This window comes from Physeter macrocephalus, chromosome 4 (genome assembly GCF_002837175.3).
Source record: "Physeter macrocephalus isolate SW-GA chromosome 4, ASM283717v5, whole genome shotgun sequence".
Taxonomy (NCBI): domain Eukaryota; kingdom Metazoa; phylum Chordata; class Mammalia; order Artiodactyla; family Physeteridae; genus Physeter; species Physeter macrocephalus.
In genome coordinates this window covers 119,712,469-119,731,999 of record NC_041217.1, presented here as the reverse complement: position 1 = coordinate 119,731,999, position 19,531 = coordinate 119,712,469, and the positions used below count along the sequence as shown (strand labels likewise).

The window sequence follows — 19,531 nt, the reverse complement described above, 5'->3', positions numbered from 1 at the left end:
TTCTATCATTCTCTCAATAAGTATTTATTAAATACCTTCTGTGTGCCAGGCATTGCTGAAGGCACTGGAGATAGAATAGTGAGTGATAAATTCCTGCCCTCATTGGATGGACATGCTACAAAGGGATGTAAACAATAAACAAAAAATATGAAAATATGTATTAAGTCATCCGGTGTTAAGTTCTATGGAATAAATAGGGCAAATATGGTGACAAGAAAAAACTGATAAAGTAACATTTGAACAAAGACCTGGGAAAGGTGAAGGTGCTGGTCAGTCCAGGTGGGAAGAATGGTAAATGCAAAGTCCCTGAAGGCATGTGTGCTCTCAGCCTGAGGAGGTCAGCGTGGCCTGCTACACAAGAGGAAGAGGAAGCCAGGAAATAGCGGGGGCAGGCTGTGCGTGCCTTGGAGATGAATGCAAGAGCTTTGGTTTTTTATCCATATAAGATGAGAGTAATTGGGGGCTTTTGTGAGTGGCATTACTTCATCTGTAGCACATTTTTAAATAATTATTTTGGCTACCGTGTTTGTTACTATAGCTTTGTAATACCGTTTGAAATCAGGGAGCATGATGCCTTCAGCTGTGTTCTTTCTCAATATTGCTTCAGCTTTTGGAGTCTTTTGTGGTTCCATAACATTTTTAGGATTGTTTGTTCTATTTCTGTGAAAAATGCCATTGGAATTTTGATGGAGATTACATTGAATCTGTAGATTGCCTTGGGTAGTTTCAACATTATTAATTCTTCCAATCCATGAGCATGGGACATCTTTCCATTTATTTGTATCTTCTTCCATTTCTTTCCTCAATATTTTTTAGTTTTCAGTGTACAGGTCTTTCACCTCCTTGGTTAAATTTACTCCTAGGTATTTCATTCTTTTTGATGCAATTGTAAATGGGATTGTTTTCTTCATTTCTCTTTCTGATAGCTTGTTAATAGTGTACAGAAATACAACAAGATCTTTGTATATTGATTTTGTATCCCTGCACATTTACTGAATTTGTTTATTAGTTCTAACAGTTTTTTGGTGGTCTTTAGGGTTTTCTGTATCAACTCATCCACATACAGTGAGTTTTATTTCTTCCTTTCCAAGCTGGATGCCTTTTATTTCTTTTTTCTTGCCTAATTGCTATGACTAGTACTCCTAATACTATATTGAATTAGAGTGGGCATCCTTGTCTTATTCCCGATCTTAAAGGAAAATCTTTCAGTATTTCACTATTGAGTATGATGGTAGCTGTGGATTGGCTACCGTGTTGGGAACCTACTTTTAATAGGCAAAGAATAGTAGCAGCAAAAGTAGTTAGAAGGAAACTATAATAATACAAGCAAAAGATGATGGTGGTTTAGACAAGGATGAGAGGTAGTCAGATTCTGTATAATTTTGTATTATCATGATGCAATTTAATGTAACAAATTTGAGCTCAACTAAGCTATCCTGTGCAGTGGAACATGCTAGGTATACAGGAGTAAACAGACCTTTGCTTACCCTCAAATCATGTTCCAGCTAGTGATATAGACATGTAAATAGCTAGTTGTAACACAAGAAAGAATGAAATAAATCTAAATAATAGTGAAAAATTATTTTGCAAAATCATTGGACACTTTAAAAAGGATGTGTCTTGTGAGTTGGGCTTGAACAGGGCAGAGGGTTTCCACAGTCAGGAATAAGAGTTAGATAATTCAGACTGAAAAAATAGTAAGAACAATGTCCTGCATTGAGCAAAAGATCTAATCTCAGTTCACTTCTTTTAACCTACCTGGGCTGCTTAGATTCTGCCCTATGCATACGTGGTTCAGAGGTCAGCCAGAGAATTAAGCAGAGTTTATATGCATATTCTGGGGCTCCCTCTCCCAGACCCCTTTCTTCTAGGATTTCCCCTCATTTTCTAGTGCTTACGTGTGATAAGCAGGATTCTAGGATGGCTCCCAAGATTCCTTCCTTCCACTTTTTTCCAGGAATACCCCCTACGTTTGAGTTTGGACAAAACCTATGAATATGATGAGATATTACTCCCATAATTATGTTTCCTCATATGGCAAGACAAAGATTATTCTGTGTAGGTATGACCTAATCAGATGAGCCCTTTAAAAGCAAAGAATATTTCTCCAGTTGGTCACAGGGGAAAAAAGTTTAGACAAACATGCCCTTGCTGGCCAGAAAGAAAGCAAATGGCTATGTTGTGAACTGCTTATAGGAGCCATGTGGCAAGGAACTGTGGGCATCCTCTAGAAGCTGAGATCATCCCTGAAAAACAGTTGGCAAGAAAACAGGGACCTGAAGGAAATGAATTCTTCCAGTACCAGTGAGCTTGGAAGAGGCCCCTGAGCCTCAGATGAGAATCACAGAGTGAACTAACACCATGATTATAATCTGGTGAGGCCCTGAGCAAGGGACCCAGTTAACCTGTACTAGACTCTGACCCATGGAAACTGTGAGATAATAAATGGGTATTGTTTTAAACCACTTGTGATAATTTGTTACAAAGCCATAGCTAATTCACTCTACCCTAGATGCCCTGAATTCTATCCTCAGGTTCTTCAAGCAGGCAAAACTGCAGGCTTGCCACCATCAGAATTTTAATTGCTCCCTAAGATGCAGATGGGGCATACCCTTAGGGTAAATGTTGTAAAAAAAAAAAAAAAAAAAAAAAAAAGATAAGAAACTTATCCTATGCCCTTCCTTTCTTCTGTGACTCCCCTCCAAAATCTACCTGCTCCTGTTCACTCTCTGTTGCTTTCAGGTCACCGTCTTTTACATTTTATCCAGAGTTTACAGTTGTTATCTGGGGGAGAGTTGATCCAATATAAATGCAGTTTGTTCACTCAGATTCTAGATACACTTTGAAGGCAGAATGATTATGATTTGCTGGTGGATTAGAAGCAAGAGTATGACAAAGAGAGAATTCAGAGATTATCCTGTGGTTTTTGGAAGTGGAAAGGATAGAGTTGCCATTTACTGAAGCAGAGAAGACTATAAATGCAAGAAGTTGCATATGTGAGTTAAGAGTCCAAGAAAGAGTACTATGCTAGATATAGATATTTGGAAGTTGTTTTTTAAAGCTATGAGACTGAATTAAATCCTCAACAAATTAAATAGAGAAGAGACCCAAAGACTGAGGCCTGGTGCAATTTAAAATTTAAAGATAAAGAGGAGAAGTGAAATCTAAAGAGAAGACTGAGAAATAACAAGTAATATTGAAGAAAAATAATGAGAAAATAGTGGCCTCAAGTCCAGAAGAAGAATGTTTCAGGGACAAAAGAATGATTATTTTCATTTAATGCTGTGCCAAGTAAGATGGATTTAGCAATGAGGAGGTAAATCTGTATCCTTGACAAGAGCAGTTTCAGCAGAGTGTTATAGGAGAAAACCTGACTGGGATGGAGGACAGATGGAAGGAGAATAAGAGTCCGCAAATTTAGGCAACTCTTTAGAGCAATTGTGGTGAACAGAGAAATGGAGTAGTAGCTTGAGGAAGAAGTAGAGTCAAGAGTTTTATTTTGTTTTTGTTTATTTGTTTTTAAGATGAGAGAATTTATATGTCTGTATGTTGATGGGATAAAACAATAGAAAGGGAACGCTGATGATGCAAAAAATAGAAGGGAGAATTATTGTTAGAGCAATGTCCTTGAGTAGATCAGCAAGGATAATATCTAGTCCACAGAGAAGGAATTGCCCTCAGATAGAATCAGGGAAAGTTCATCTGTGGAAAAGGGAGTGAAGGCAGATGATGTGAGTTTAGATATAGGTGGGTGGTTGAAGTGTTAGCGGGAACTAGAGGTTTGAGGAAAGAGAAGGTGCAAAATAGCCATTTAGAGAGTGAGAGAGAGTGAGCTAGGAATATAAAATAGTCTCTCTAAACAGTACTGAGGGTCCACTTCAGGTTAGAGGATCATAATTTTGAAATAAGACCCGTCGGGATGGATTTAATCAAGACTAGGATTTTTCCAACTGTGTACAAAATTCATGATAGGGCAAGGGAGTTGAGGCTATGTGGAATGGAGTGAATATGATTGCCAGTGTAATCTAAGCTAAATCAGGGAGGAAATAAGGTGACTGGATGATGGTGAAAAGATGGTAACAGGAAGAAAAAATAGGGGAGACATCGGACGATAGATAGACAAAAAGATAGATAGAACAATAGTAGCAAAAACATGGTTTTTAAGGCTGAGTGATATATATATACACGGGGGTTTATTGCACTGTTTTCCTCTACTTCAGGGTACATTTGAAAATCTTCACAATGCAAAGCAGGATCTTCTTAAGTGGTAAGATGGTTTATGCAGTCAAAGTTTTTGGAGTTGGAGCTCTGGATGAAGTGAGCTGGGTAGAGAGGATGTAGAGCCCCAGGGCCATCTGACGGAAACTGTGAGGATGGAGAGCACGGAGGAGTTGCAGGCGTCGCTGGTAACAGGGCCTAGGGTATGAATGACCAGGGAGCTAAGTGACCAAGGGAAGGTGGAGGATAAGAGCATTGCAGAAGAGGAGACAAAGGGACCCAGAGGTCAGGCCACCTTAATGATTATCTGCATGGATAATAAAAGCACTGAGAGTAGTGCTAGAGAGCATGGCAGTGAGCCAGATGCAAAACCTTCATAGAAAGGAGAGGGACTCTGGGGAAAAGCTTGACCAACTGGTGCCTTTTCCAGGAGAAACCATTTGGAAGTCACAATGTCAGTGAGAAAGACACAGACTCCCCCCCGACCCCCCCACCCCGCTTACCCCCAGTACCATCCCCACCCACCTAGAAGTACAGGAATATGTGAGAGAAAACAGCTTCCTCTTGAGAGAGCTCTGGGGGAAGCAGTGTCCTCAGGGGAGGGCTAGATATTAAGGGAGAAATTGTTCTACTAAGAATTTAAATTAGTTGGTTACTGCCCCTGAATGTTAAATTGGACTATCCTCCTCCTGGCAGTGAAAGTTTCATAAAGGGAGAAATGATAGGTTATGTAACATGTCCTTAGGACCTGAAAAAAGAAGGCATATAATTTCTTCAAAACAAACCAACTTTTTCTAAAATCCGGAGAATTTTTTCCATAGATCCATAGTCATTTATATATCTCTAGCAACTAGAACAAAGCTTGGAATATAATCAGAATACAAGAAATGTTTATTTGACCAAACTCATCTGACACGAAGGTTCATAGCGGACAATATCTTTAATGACAGTTTTTGAAGATTAAAAGCTTATCTTAACCCCTAAAGTAGGGCATAGTCATGAGGTTGCTATTGATCTTAGTTTTGAATCTGAGATGGTATTTTCAAAAATGAAGCTAATTATAAAATTAGCTGTAGCAGTTCTTTCCCTACAGACACATTGAACAGTGTATTATAGGGCACTGAGATAGTTAATAGTTTTTAGTATTCACTTTTATTCTTTGATTTTGAAGAGGCAAACCTGCCGCGTAAAAGCGCGCAAAGCTAATTAAAGCTTTTCCACTATTTCATTATCTGAATGTAGTTGCAAATTCTGACTTAAAACTCTTATCAGAGGGAGACTCAACATCCCTCCATGAACAGCAAATGAACATTCAATTAACACTTCAGTACAAGTGTATTTTAAATAAAAATATACTTTATTGTTAATCTCATTCTTTGCACATGCAAATATCCAATTTTAAAATCCAAAGACAGCTGCATCCCTTTTATTCTTTGGAGAAAAGAAGTCTTTTCTTTATTTACAGGGAAGACCCGAATTTTCTGAAGTTGTTACCAAGTTAGAAGAGTGTCTCTGCAACACTGAGGTAAGAACTTTGGCTTCTGAAATATGTCCATTACAAAGGCTTGAATATCCAACGATGTTGGGGAATGTAGTTAAGGTGGTGCTTGTGGAAAGAAAGTGTGAGTGTCCATAACTCCATTCATATTTTCACCCTGTCAGTTAAGTTCTTAGGGTGGAGGAGAATTGACTGCATCTGTAGGGCAAAGGCAAATTCAGAGTGAATTGGGGGCCTTCCAACAAATAATCAGGCAAGCAAATGGACATGGGTATGCATAGCTTAAAAAATTGATATGTAAAAATTTAAAAATAACAAATGTGTTAGAAGGTAATTATGTAAATCATTACTTTCTATACAAAATTTCTTACAAACAATGAAATGTTAGCTAAAACATTAAGCCATTGTCCATTTATGTTCAATAAGAACAGGAAAAATTATTACTAAAATTAGCATATAAATTAATTGGGAGGCATTGCTTTTATACCACACATATGTTACATAAAGTGATATGTGTTGGTAATGAGACTAATGGAATTTTCTTTCCTTAATATCAAGGAGCTGTTTGCTTTAATTTTCTCTATAATTGCCTTAATTTTCTATACACCTGTTCAGGAGATAGCATTGGAAAATAGGCAAGGGAACTGAAACATGAGCACTAATTCAAAAATAATAATATATTCCCAAACGCAAGTGAGTGCTACAGGAGAGAAGGATGGACATCACACATACAGGCTCACATATAAACGAATGTATGGAGGGGCAAAAATGGGGAAAAACAGCATCAACCTGAGATTGCACAACTAAACCCCAAAGTGGAACCATCCAAGGAAAGTTTTCTTTCCTTAAAATCTTAAAGAGTGACTGGAACCTAATCCTTTTTTTTTTTTAATATTTATTTATTTGGTTGTGCTGGGTCTTATTTCTGGCAGGCGGGATCCTTAGTTGCGGCTCGTGGGCTCTTTAGTTGTGGCATGCGAACTCTTAGTTGCGGCATGTATGTGGGATCTAGTTCCCCGGCCAGGGATCGAACCTGGGCCCCCTGCACTGGGAGCACTGAGGCTTAACCACTGCGCCAGCAGGGAATTCCCTGCAACCTAATCTTTTGGAAAAGTGTCCCAGGTCTGCAATTACTGCCTGAAGTGAGTGGCTCTGTCTCATGACTCATTAACTGGAACTTACAAAGAGGAAGCTTTACTCTTTAAACATAAAACTTCCTTTCCCTTCTCTTCAGTCCCAAAACAAATGAGGTGGAGAGAAGTAGAAGTATATTTGGTGGGACTGCAGCAGCCCCTACTGACAAGAGCATCTGCCAGAGGCTTGGGATGTTGAGAGACGCTTTTAGGCTTGAGTTCCAAGTATCCTCTCACTCTGAACCTTTGTGTTTGACAGAGCAAGGCTGCGCCAAGCCTGGGATATATCCAGTTAGATAAGAGAGTGAATCCCAGAAACAGGGACAATGGTAGGATCTGCTAAGCTAGCTGGTCTTGTTATATTGACCAAGCCTCTTAGCACAATCTCCCCTAGTGGAAAAGACGAATAACTATGGGCTATATGCAAAGAGAATTTGCTGAACTGGATTGCACTAATTAATGGACTAGAATCATCTTTAAGGGTCTTAACTTGTGTAGTTCCATAAGGCTCTATGCTCTCTACTCTTCAACTTTTTAGTCAGTGGTTTAGATCAAGGTCAGGAAGGCTCTGCTCATCACAATTGTAGATATAGTAAAGTTGAGAGAGACAACAAATATTTGAAAGCAGGAAAAGCAATAGGACATGTCTAAGAAATAATTTAATAGGAATAAATATATCATCATACACCAGAGTCAAAGAAACAATAGTAAAAGAATCAAATGTTGGAGATACGGTTTAGGAGCATCATGAAGGTTAGTGGATAATAAGCTTTTGGGGAGTTAGAATATGAAGTATCTGTCTTGCATCTGAATAAAGAATGTGATCACTCCTCTCTCTCCTGAGATGGCCAAACAAAATAGTTCCCAGTTATGTCCTTTTAAAGGGATAATTAAAACTGGAACACAAATTTTAGGGAATAGAGATCAGAGTGGTGAATGGATTGAAAATCCTGTATGTGAGAGCCAATTAGAGGAACCAGGGATGCTTATCCCAGAGAAGACAAATCTAGGATGAGTCAACAGCTGTTTTTAAACATCTGAAGAAGTGTCATATAGGAAAGGGAAGGCCTAGTTCTCTGTGGGCCAACAGATGGAAATGAAGTACAATAATAGAACTGGTTAATTGTGAGGAAGAACTTTCCAATGGTCAGAGCTGTCCTAACATAAATGAATGGATCTGGAGATAGTGAGTTCCCCATCACTGGAGGTTCCCCATCAGATTGCATAGCTGACTTGAAAAGGATGCACAGAAGAGATTAAATCATTGAAGAGTTTGAAGGTTCATTTCAATACTGACATCACATGATTCTTGGAGCTTTACTCAGAAATGTCTTGGCTACTGTGAAGAGTTTAGAATTTATATATATTATTATTTTTTAAAACCAAAGTCTGCTCTCTACATGTCTTATGAAATTATAATGTCAAAGCACTAATATTCTCAGTTGTGTTAGGTAGAGTGCATAAGTAACAAGGGTGTCAAAAGTTCAAGAAAACTACTTTCTTATTTTTCCTCTTCTCTTTCTCATTTCCTTCCCTCACACTCTTCTATTTTCTAACTATACTTAACTATTTGTAAATATTTTAAAAAATTCTCTTACAACAACTCTATTTAGTTCTCATGCTTGCTGGACATTAAAGCAGCCTTCATTTTATAAAATGGACGTATTTTTGGGAAAGTGTGTAAATCCATTTTCTGTAAAGGGAATAATTTTATGTAAAGGGAATAATTGTAAGCTCCAATTTAAAGGAACTCTGCCATGAATCTCATCACCATAGTGAAAAATGTAGAGAATCTTTTAACCATTAAATAATAATGTTCTATTTTATGAATCTGATTTGAGCCTACTGTGTTTTGTTAAAGACAAGCATAAGTTTTATGGGCCAGCTCTCATCACAGAACTGGGTCAAAAAAAGCTAACCAGGTGTTGCCCTCAGAGGCTGAAAGGAAAAGCAAGCTGAGATGAATAGAAATTAAAATATGAGAAATCCTAGAATGGAAAGTTAAAATAAATCTACATTCTATACTATGCTCTTAAGCCTGTTGAGTTTATTAATTGATTGAAATTGCCCCTCCTTCACTCAGCTGATGTCTCCTGCTTCAAGTAACAGCAGTGGGTCTCTCTCACCTTCCTCTTCTTCTGATTGTCTGCTGAGCCGCGGAGGGCCTGGCCGGAGCCACGTGGCAGCTTTACGGAGTCGTTTTGAATTGGAATATGCTCTAAATGCAAGGTCCTATGCTGCCTGGTCCCAAAGGTAAGTGGTAGTCTAAGCAACAGTTACACAGTCAAGTCAGATTCCAGAATTTCATCAAGATAATCACCTGATTTGCTTAGTATCAACAGGGAACTTACCACCCCTGTGGCAAACTTTGAAAGGGGAGTTTTGAACCTGTTTTTCTTCTAATATTTTGACCAAAAATTAGAAATTTTGTTGTCTATTAGTCTAGGTTCGCTAAGCTTCGGGTTAACTCTTGCTTAAGCAAGAATTGTCTAACTACAGCAAGAACTGTCTAGCTAAAGCAACAAAAGGAATTTAATGAAAGTATTCTGGGAGTTTCTTATGGAATTCAAGGAAGAATTTCTTGTGTGAGAATCAAGAAGCAACTCTGAATGTCTGAGCACCAAAAGTTCAGTGTTCTGAGAATTACCTTATGATCCAGCAATTCCACCCCTAGGTATATTTCTAAAAGAATTGAAAATAGATACTCAAACAAATACCTGTACTCAAATGTTTATAGCAGCACTATTCGCAATAGCCAAACGGTGGGAAAAAAAAATCCATCAACAGATGAATATATAAAAAATGCGGTATCCATACAATAGAATATTATTCAGCCATAACAGGAATGACGTACTGATGCATGCTACAGCATGGATGAACCCTGAAAACATGCTAAATGAAGGAAGCCAGGGACAAAGATCACATATTGTATGATCCTATTTATATGAATATCCAGAATAGGTGTACTAGTCAGTTTGGGTAGCTATAACAAAATACCATAGATTGGATGGTTTAAATAACAGAAATCTCTCACGATGGAGGCTGGAATCTGAGATCAGGGTGCCAGCATGGTTGGGTTCTAGTGGGACTTTCAAATGGCCATTTTCCTGGTTTACAGATGGCCATCTTCTCACTGTACCCTCACATGGCAGAGAGAGCTCTGGAGTCTTTTTATCTTTTGATAAGGGCATGAATTCTGTCAGATCAGGGGCTTCATTCTTCTGACCTCATTTAACCTTAATCACCTCCTTAAAGGCCCTATTTCCAATACAGTCACATAAGGGGTTAGGGCCCCAACATATGAAATTGGAGGGAGGGGGGACACAATTCTGTCAATAGCAATAGGTAAATCCATAAAAACAAAAAGTAGATTGGTGGTCCCAGGGTCTGGGGGGTGGGGAGGAAATTGGGAGTAACTGCTTAATGGATATGGGATTTTATTTTGGGGGGATGAAAATATTTTGGAATTAGATAGAGGTGGTGGTTACAAAACATTGTGAATATACTAAATGCCACTGAATTTTTCACTTTAAAATGATTAATTTTATATTATGTGAACTTTACCTCAAGGAAAAACAAAAGCCACAAAAAAAAGTTTAAGCAAAGGGGCAAGTCAGAAAAAGAGGAAAAAAGAGTTCAGCTTTCTTCCATAGCAAACTGTGCCATTTACATGCCCCAATCCCCAATACACAGTCTCCTGCATCCTATGACATTCCTTGAGCAAGTCACATAGCTGAGTCCAACATCGATAGGGAGAGAAAATATACTCAGCCTCTAGTGGGAGGTCCTACAGAGTCATATGGCAAAGGGCATAAATACAAAAAGCATAATGAAGTAGGACTAAGTACAGTCTGCCATGCGAGAAAATATAATTGGTCCGTTTGGATTACATGGCCACCTCTGGTCTAAACAAATGTGGTTGGAGTGAAGGTGGGGTCATATTTCATGTATGTAAACCTGGTCGCCAATGGCCTGATCTGGATGGAGAACAATAAAGGCAGGCACTGTGAGCTCCATGGATACCCTGCAAAGTGCGTACTGCAACTCCTGGAAAATCAGAAAAGACTGGCTTAAAATCTCTGTCCTTCCACATGTGCTCCAGAGCATTTGTACATGAGCCATTACACATGCGCACTTATACACACACACACACGCACGTATACACATTCACACATTCTGTCATCAGAGTCAATATTTTTATCCTGAAGGTGAGGAAAGATTATCTGGATTTAGCAAGGATCCTATACCATCTACAAATTGCTACTGTTGCCTTTTTAGCCATAGTTATTATATTCCTGGTCTGACAAAAGAGTTGCAGCTGCAGCTATGAAGAGATGAGAACCTGAATCATGAACTTTAATCTATGGAATGTCATGAAGTTAAGTATCAGTAGGCTTGATTGATAACAAGGCAAACTGGACACAATTCTTTATTGGATTCCAGTCTCTCACATAATTTCATAAGGGGCTCATAGGCCAAGATTAGATTAGGTTCAGTCACATCATCTTCTAATTCCATCTGCTCTTCTTCTTCTTTACTTGTGGTTTTAAAATTAATTATCTGAAGAGACAGATTTTGGTATTTCCAAAGCATAGTCACCCAAGCTTTGTCCACTTGAGGCAGAGGTTAAGAGGATGAGCTGTGGAGTCAGATCTGAGGTTCAGTCTTGGCTTTGCCACTTAAGAGCTCAGTGACCTTGGGCAAGTTACCTACGTCTTACATGTAATATACAGATAGTAATACTAGCTCTTAGGATTGTTACTGGGAGAGGCAGTATTGTCCCAAGAGTGACTGAAAAATGCCAACAGACCCAAGCAAAGGATGCAAGTTCCCATAATGTAGGTAAGTCACACAACTTATAATACATAGACAGCTACCCAGATGGGAGGCACAGCAGCACACCCAACTGGGTGAGTTGGGGGTGGAGGGAACACAGCTGCTCTGGCCTTCAAGAACCCGGAAGGTACACCACTACTCCTAAAACTGCCCAAACAGGGTGGGAAAAAATCATCAGGTGTTTTGAGACGCTCCCTTTGATATTCTCACATGGTTTTTTTATACCTCCCTGGCCCTTCGGGACAGTTATGGAACCCTGATAAGTACTTGTCTGTCTACTTGGTACAAATTTCTCTTAACAGCCTAGCACACCCTGAGTATTTGTTGTGAGGGTGCATTGAAGGTCAGTTGTAGTTGTATCACCCCTCTAGTAAGGTCAATCTCTGGACTGCTTGAAATCAACTCCAGAAATAAGTAAAGCATTTAGCTAAGTTGTAAGATGCACCATGTCTGTTTTATTCATATCTGTAACCCTAGTAGCTAGCAGTGTAATTGGAATGAAGTCAATATGTAACAAATATTTGTTCTGAGGATAAAAATTTGGATAAATTGGCTCAATAATTTGTAATTATTATTATTTTGGAGCATAATCAGTCAATAAGCTTTAATTATTTTCTCTATTCTTTCCATTTAAGTAGCTATCACTATTGCACTTCTACTGCATGCCAGGCACTATTTTAGACACTTTGAATACTCGTTTAAGTAAACCTTAGAAGTTAGGTATTCCAATTTTTATAGATAAGGAAACTGAGGCTGAGAAAGAGTAAGTAACTTTACTAAGTTTATTGAAGCAGAATTGGAGTCCTCACCCAGGACTCTCCTATACTTTCTGAATTTCTCTGGCACAGGAGGTGTCACTTTACAGAAGTTTGATATATTTTGCCAATACTTGTATTTGCTGGACTTCTTCCAATCAAAATCCATGGGGATGGCACCCAGACTTCAGAAGCTTTTAAAGTTTTCCAGGTGAGCCCAATATACATCCAAGCATGAGAAGCATGCTGAAAGAGAATACTACAATCTAATCTGCCAGTCAATCTGATGCAACTGATGGGATAAACAAAAGAGGAACGTGAGCACCAAGGTGAAACAGCAGCTGTGACCAAAGGCGACCATTCTGAAGGCTGATTACCTGTGTGGTCTCTCCCAAAAGTCCTTGCAAGGTGCTAGTTAGAAAGCCTCTAAGAGGCTTTCTAACTAACTCATTACAATCACACAAGGTGTAATTTTTAGCCCAGCATTACTTTTTCTTAAATAGCAACAAGATATGGCCTGTAGTCCTCACCCAAAATGTTCCCAATTTTGGGTCTCAGAGCCCTCAACAATGTCTTAAAAATAGTGCATTTATTTTTTCAATTTTGGGGTTATGAAAGTTACAGCCTGTAGTTTTGTAATTCTTGATTTGGCGGGGGTTTTGGTTTCTATTTCCACATTTGTTTTTAATTATTATTTTCCTTTATAAAATAAATATCAAGGTGGGAAACTGTGTCAGATATCTTCTCCAAAGGTAATAGACATTTGTTAATTCCTGCTGAAACCCCAAACTGATGAAATCTGAGTTTGGGGAAGGCACTCCTGAAGTTCTGCCTCTTTTAAAATATTTTGTGTCTTTAGATATATTTGGAAAACTAAGCATGTGGCACTTGCTCCTCCCACAGGGTATGAAATCTCCCATCTTGTACATGGATTACATCATGTAAATTTAGAAATGACAAAGTGATACACAACCTTTCAGATGTGAAAACCAATTAGTGTTTATGTGGGGCTGGGCTCTGAGAATAGAACGCTATGACCTAGTTAGCTGTCCAGGAGAAGAAAGCAGAGATCCAGAGATTGGAACTGTGAAACAGATTGATTTGGAATTAATTTTTCACATTACAAAAGGGTCCATGAAAGGGTTCCTTTAAATAGAAAGCTTGCGTAGTGCACTTAGAATGCAATTCAACTTATAAAAGTTGAATATGTTATCAAATTTTAATTTACACATAACTTTTTCCAGAATGCAGCAACTGTGTAAGATGATAGCACCATGAAACCAATGTTCCTAGGAGGAATGAAAAAAGGAGCGGTGAGGGGCTTGTGTCCACTCGCTCCTGTGGAGCACGACGGTTTATCCAGTATCAGCCGTAGTGTGGTGTCTCCTCACCACCGAAGGGCAAATACTCCCCTTTTTAGTCTACTACCTCTCCTCCATGCTTCTTTGTACTAAAACTTCCCTCAGGCCCCTTAAATGTTCACTTTTCTTCCAATCCCTTCTTCATCCCCAATTTATTTCTCTTGCCAGCTCACCACAATCAGCAGTTTCAACCCATGGCTCCAACTCTCTGTCTCTCTCTCTCTCTCTCTCTCTGTGTCACACACACACACACACACACACACACACACACACACACAAAGTTAGCCCCCAGTCCATATGTCCAAACTTGGCTGCTCTGCTTTCTTTGTCATGTCTTTAACTTCTCTCCCTCGAGTCCCAGCTTCCCCATGCCATAATCCACTTAACCCTCTACTGCCAGCGTAATCTTCCTGCTGTAGACCTCTAATTATATCACTACCCTACTTTAAAACGACCAATAATTCCACATTGCCTCTAAAATTAAGTGACGTTATGTCATCCAGAATCCAAAATGACCAGTGAAACACATTTCCAGTTTTACCTCCCAGTGAACATCAGATGTTCCAGTGGTTCTAGACATTGATCATGTCACTTCTCTTCTCAAAAAATGTTCTAGGGTTTTGGGAACAGTAGGAGGTATTTTTTGGTATTTTGGTATTTTTGGTATTTCCCAGTGACAAGGGAGGTGTCACTGATATTTAGTGGGGGGGGGCCAGAGTGTTGAATTTCCTAATGTTTTGGACAATCCCACAAAATAAAGAATTATCCTGCACAGAATAGCAATAGCATCCCTGGTGACACACACTATAGACAAACTAGAAGTTCTACTATTTCCCATACACACCCCATGTTTAATTTACTGTCAACCTATTCCTATATCTTATTTTTTAACCTCAACAGTCCCGCCCAATCTTATCAAAATATTAATCAGCCTTCAGGAATATCTAGTCAGCTTGATCACTATGTCGTGAAAGAGCCTTTTCTGGGACTAACTCCTCCTCAGTTATGCCTTACCAAAGGCCACTGTAGTTTGTGCCACTTTATACATTTGTGTTATTTTGTCTTGTATTATGATCATTTATTTTTAATTCCCCATTAGCTCATAAATATTTTAAGGGAAGAAATTTTCTTTTGTGTTTGTTTTTCTGGTGCCTACAATATCTCATTTATAGCTGAACTGTAAGTGGTGAATATTAAATATTTTTACCTATAATAAATTAGAGGAATCATTAGTTGGGCTATGAATACCATGCGTTGTATTTCTGAAATTTGAGTAAAACTGTGGCGCTCAGAATTTTGACCCTTACTTTCTGGTCAAGTTCAAATTTTTTTTGTCCAAAAATAATGAACAACCAGTTAATTCAAACTTCTTTCCATCCCACCCCCTCACTATTAGGGCATTAAATGTCTGCTTATTTCTTTGTAATAAACAAACGAATAGAATTTGGGTGCTGAAAACGTGTGACGAAAGAAGGCACTGACACATTCATTCCCAGTGTGTTTTAAAAGGGGAGTTTGCTTTGAGTTGAGGTAGTTGAGAAAGGTTTCACTGAAGAGAGAGATGATGGAAATATAGTTCAGGTATAAAGAGAACAGGATGAACAAACATGAAATAACGACCATGAACTTTCATTTCCTCCTTTTTAAAAAGAATAGTCAACCCTTTCCCAGTTATCTATAAAAGTAGTTCTTTCAATCAAGGATCTACAGTTAGATAGGTCTGTTTTCAGTTTTTCTAGTCTGTTCCATTGGGACATTTGTTTATCCCTGTGTCAGTTGTATATGATTTTAATTACAATAGCATTATTAAACTCTTGATTTCTGGTAGGGCACATCCCATCTTGACTATTATTGGTTATTCTTGACTTTTTCTCTTCCATATAAATTTTATAATCAGCTTGCATTTTTCACAAAAACATAAGATTTTTATTATAGGTATTTTAAACCTATAGATCAATATGGGAAGATATAACATCTTTATGATATTGAGTCTCCCTTGCCATGAACATAGTACTTTTTGTATTTATTTAGATGTTCTTTAACATCTTTTAGTTAGGATTTATAATCTTCTCTGCAAGGTTCTTATACCTTTTGTCATGTTGATTGTTACATTCATTGTGATTGCTGAAATAATTTGAATTCATTATTCATTGCTACCATATTATTTTATTCTCTCTGGGTTTTTTTCTCACTCTGTCCTTTTCCTGTTTTTCTTTGGATTATTTGAATAGGCACTCTGGTTTTCTTTTCCTTAGTGGGTACCCTAGAAACTCTAACATATTAAACTTAATAAATTTTATATTAATATACTTGTCCTACTCCCAAATAAAAGAGAGATTTTAGAGCATTTTAGTTTCATTCATTCCCTCCCAAATTATATACTTCTATCCATTATTTTATTTTATTATGATTTTTCTAATTCCACAGCTTAGATATTATTTTATTGTTTTACACAGCTATGGTTTATTTAGACTTAAATAACGCAGGCTCAGTAGTCATGGTGCACGGGGTTAGTTGCTTCACGGCATGTGGGATCTTCCCAGACCAGGGCTTGAACCCATGTCCCCTGCATTGACAGGTGGATTCTTAACCACTGCGCCACCAGAGAAACCCTCTGTTCTCTATTTTATGGCCCCATAATGGGAGATATGTAACCAAGTTTGGAAAAGCTATGGGATCTCTCATGAAGCTACATAAAAACAGAGGGATTTTTAAATTTTTTTTTTTTTTTGATGTCAGAAGAGGCTACCCAGGGCGCAACCACTGCGCCACCAGGGAAGCCCAAACAGAGGGATTTTAAAAGCTGCTGGGATGTTTGATGTCAGAAGAGGCTACCCAGGTAAAAGGCCAAAAAGAACAGCCTTCCTTCACAAGAGCATTAGTTCATGAACACATTTGTCCCCTTAGGTAACTCTCACCTGGGATTCTCTTATCGTACTATTGAACGGAAAAGGAGATTTCCATTTTGAAAACACCTTTATTTTCCCTCTTTCTTGAAATATATTTTAGTGGATATGGGATTTAAGGTGTTTAATTATTTTCCCCTGCACCTTTAATGTGCTTTTCCGCATCTTTGTTGTTGCTGCTGTTAAAATATTATCTGTGAATCTAATTGTCATTTCTTTTATTTTTAATCTGCCCTTTCTAATTGCTGTTAGAATTTCTCTTTGTCTTTGGTATTGTACAGTTTAACTATGCTGTATATAGGTATGGATTTATTTTTATTTATCTTGCTTTGAATCTATTAGATGTCCAGAATCTGAAGATTGATATCTTTCATAAATTCTGGAAAATTCTCAGTCACTACCTCTTCTAACATGTCTTTACCCCATCTTCTCTCTTCTCTCTTTATGGAATTCTAATTAGATGTATTTTAGATCTTCTCACTCTATTTTCCACATTTCTCACTCTCTCTCTTTTTTAAAATTTTCCACCCTTTACTTTCTCTATGCTGCTTTCTGGTAATTTCTTCAAATCTATCCAGTACACTTGGTAGCTGGATCTAATATGCTGTTCTCTTCATTGCATTTCTAATTCAATTCATTTCTAATATCTATTCCAATTCTAGAAATTGTATAGCTTTTGCAATTTGACTAGACTCTTTTGAAAATGTTTCTTCTACACACTTCTAAATTATTTCTTCTTTTCATACACATTTATTTTAGATTCTATGAATATATCTGAATATCTGCTATTTCTCTATCTGAAATTTTTGGATATAATTATGTAGTTCATTGTTTCTGATAATTCTTGCTCTTTGTTTTAAAATGTATTTAGAAATTTTTGTTTCTATTGTAGCTCATATTCCTTGGAAGTTTATCGCTGGCAATTTTTTGACCCTTATTTGGTGTAAGTTACTTCACAGATTATTTGCTTTTGCTCTTTCTGATTATCTGGGGACACTAACCCACCGAACCACTTAAAAACTTCAACTTGGAGTTTTCCATAAAACACATGTAGTGATATTTTTGTTTTAAAACTTGCATGTGAATGGGCCTGTGGATGGGACCTCTCAGGGAAAATATTTCATTTTTTCATTTTTCTCAGTTTATCTGGAGCCAAGGATGACATAGAGCAATTATCCTCTGTATCTTCCTATGTAGAATGGATGTTATTATTCCTAGCTCACCCAATCTTGGTGTTGCCCTTCAAAGATTTTAGCTTTATACAGGTGTTTATTATCTGACCTCCCACCTGGCTTGGGCCCATGCTATTTCTCCCATGTAGTCTAATAAAATTCAAGATTTAGGCCCACAAGAATCAGTAGAATAGCTTCTTCATGGCACTTACAGCTACCTGGAAGTATAGTTTTAGCCAAACACTTACTTTTGTATTGGTATCTACACTAAATTGTAAACATCATGAGAGCATGAACATCTCTCCGTTTTGATTCTGTCTCCAGTACTTAGAATAGGGTCTAATAGGTGCTAAATACCTACTTGTGGAATGAATGAATGATCATGATAGGTCTCACAACATTATTCCATTTAATCCTCACAACGATCTTATGAAGTAGGCCTCCTGGTTTCCACTTTTCAGTTTGTTTTACAACTGAGACTCCAACGATTTAAGTGATTTTAATGAAACTGTATAGTGGAAAAATGGTAATTTATAGTTGAATCTGGGCCTGTCTGGTGGTGTTTCCATTACACCATGCTGTCTCTGGAGACTATGCTTGGCCAACATGTTTGAACTGTCTTTAAGAAGCAGAAACTTCTAACCTCTGGTTTGGGCTTTGAGGATAATCAGCAGGGAGCTTTCTAGAGTACTGAGCTACCTCGCTCGAACACTCTTCCAGCTTCAATGGAACATAGCTCATTCTCAGTCTAAGGCCAGTACAGCCTTTGATTGAAGGAAAAATTTCCCTTCTCACTCTGACTACCTGTGATACTAGCCACTTTACCTCAGCTCATAACAGATCTTTATAATCAGCTGCCTGCACTGATACACACCTAACCTGAACAAAACAAATTCCACATTGGCTGCCTCATTCACGAGCAGACCATGGCCTAACCCTGCCCTCTCTCTCTTCTTTAATCATGTCTCTGGAAACCAGCCTGACTCCCTGGCCACATTTCTAGAAGCAGCAAAAACTAATTAGAACATATAAAAAGATAAACTCCTTCCTTCTAAATATTTGGGGACCAGTTTTGAACATTACTTTAGTATGATTTCTTTATTGAATTAAGTACATTGTAAAACCAGACATTTTTTCTCATTAAATGTACTCTCTACCTCAGTAGTCAATTGAACTCACTGTATTAAAAAAAAAAAAAAAAGACTCTTTTAGCTGATATTTTTGTTCAACAAAAAAAAACCTATCTAGTGATGAGGGTTTCATGAGTTTTTCAGTCCTGGAAATGAAGACATACACTGCCCTTTAACTCATAAACACAATGAAGGCCCAGAATCTTTTAGCTGATTCTACATAGAAATAATTTTAAGATCTATAAATTTAAGAAAATAATAAAAAGATAGCATCTTTGGCTTTCTGAACTCTTTTTTACTTGTTAAACATTGTTGATTTAAAATATCACATCTAGTGTTTACAAAAGAACTCAGTGTGTATCAGAGCATCACATTAATACCTAATCCTCAATTCAGCAATGTCTTCTGAGCTTGTAGAGAGTGGTCTAACTCACTTAACTTAAGTTCTATGGGCCTTGCTCACATTGTTTGTATCGTGAAGAGAATAAGACATTGCTTGCCTAATCAAGGGAGAAGACATTT

The 19,531-nt window shown here is 37.8% G+C and overlaps 1 protein-coding gene across 5 annotated transcripts in view; it reads left to right on the top strand.

Annotated features, from left to right (window-relative positions):
* Positions 1–19,531, top strand: part of TNNI3K (TNNI3 interacting kinase) — a 280,116-nt gene that overhangs the window by 215,197 nt on the left and 45,388 nt on the right. For all 5 annotated transcript variants that reach the window (XM_028489254.2, XM_028489256.1, XM_028489255.1 and 2 more), the window contains 2 exons: positions 5,684–5,743; positions 8,933–9,102. In XM_028489254.2, the coding sequence (XP_028345055.1) occupies positions 5,684–5,743; positions 8,933–9,102 (230 nt within the window). The remainder of the gene's footprint in view (positions 1–5,683; positions 5,744–8,932; positions 9,103–19,531) is intronic.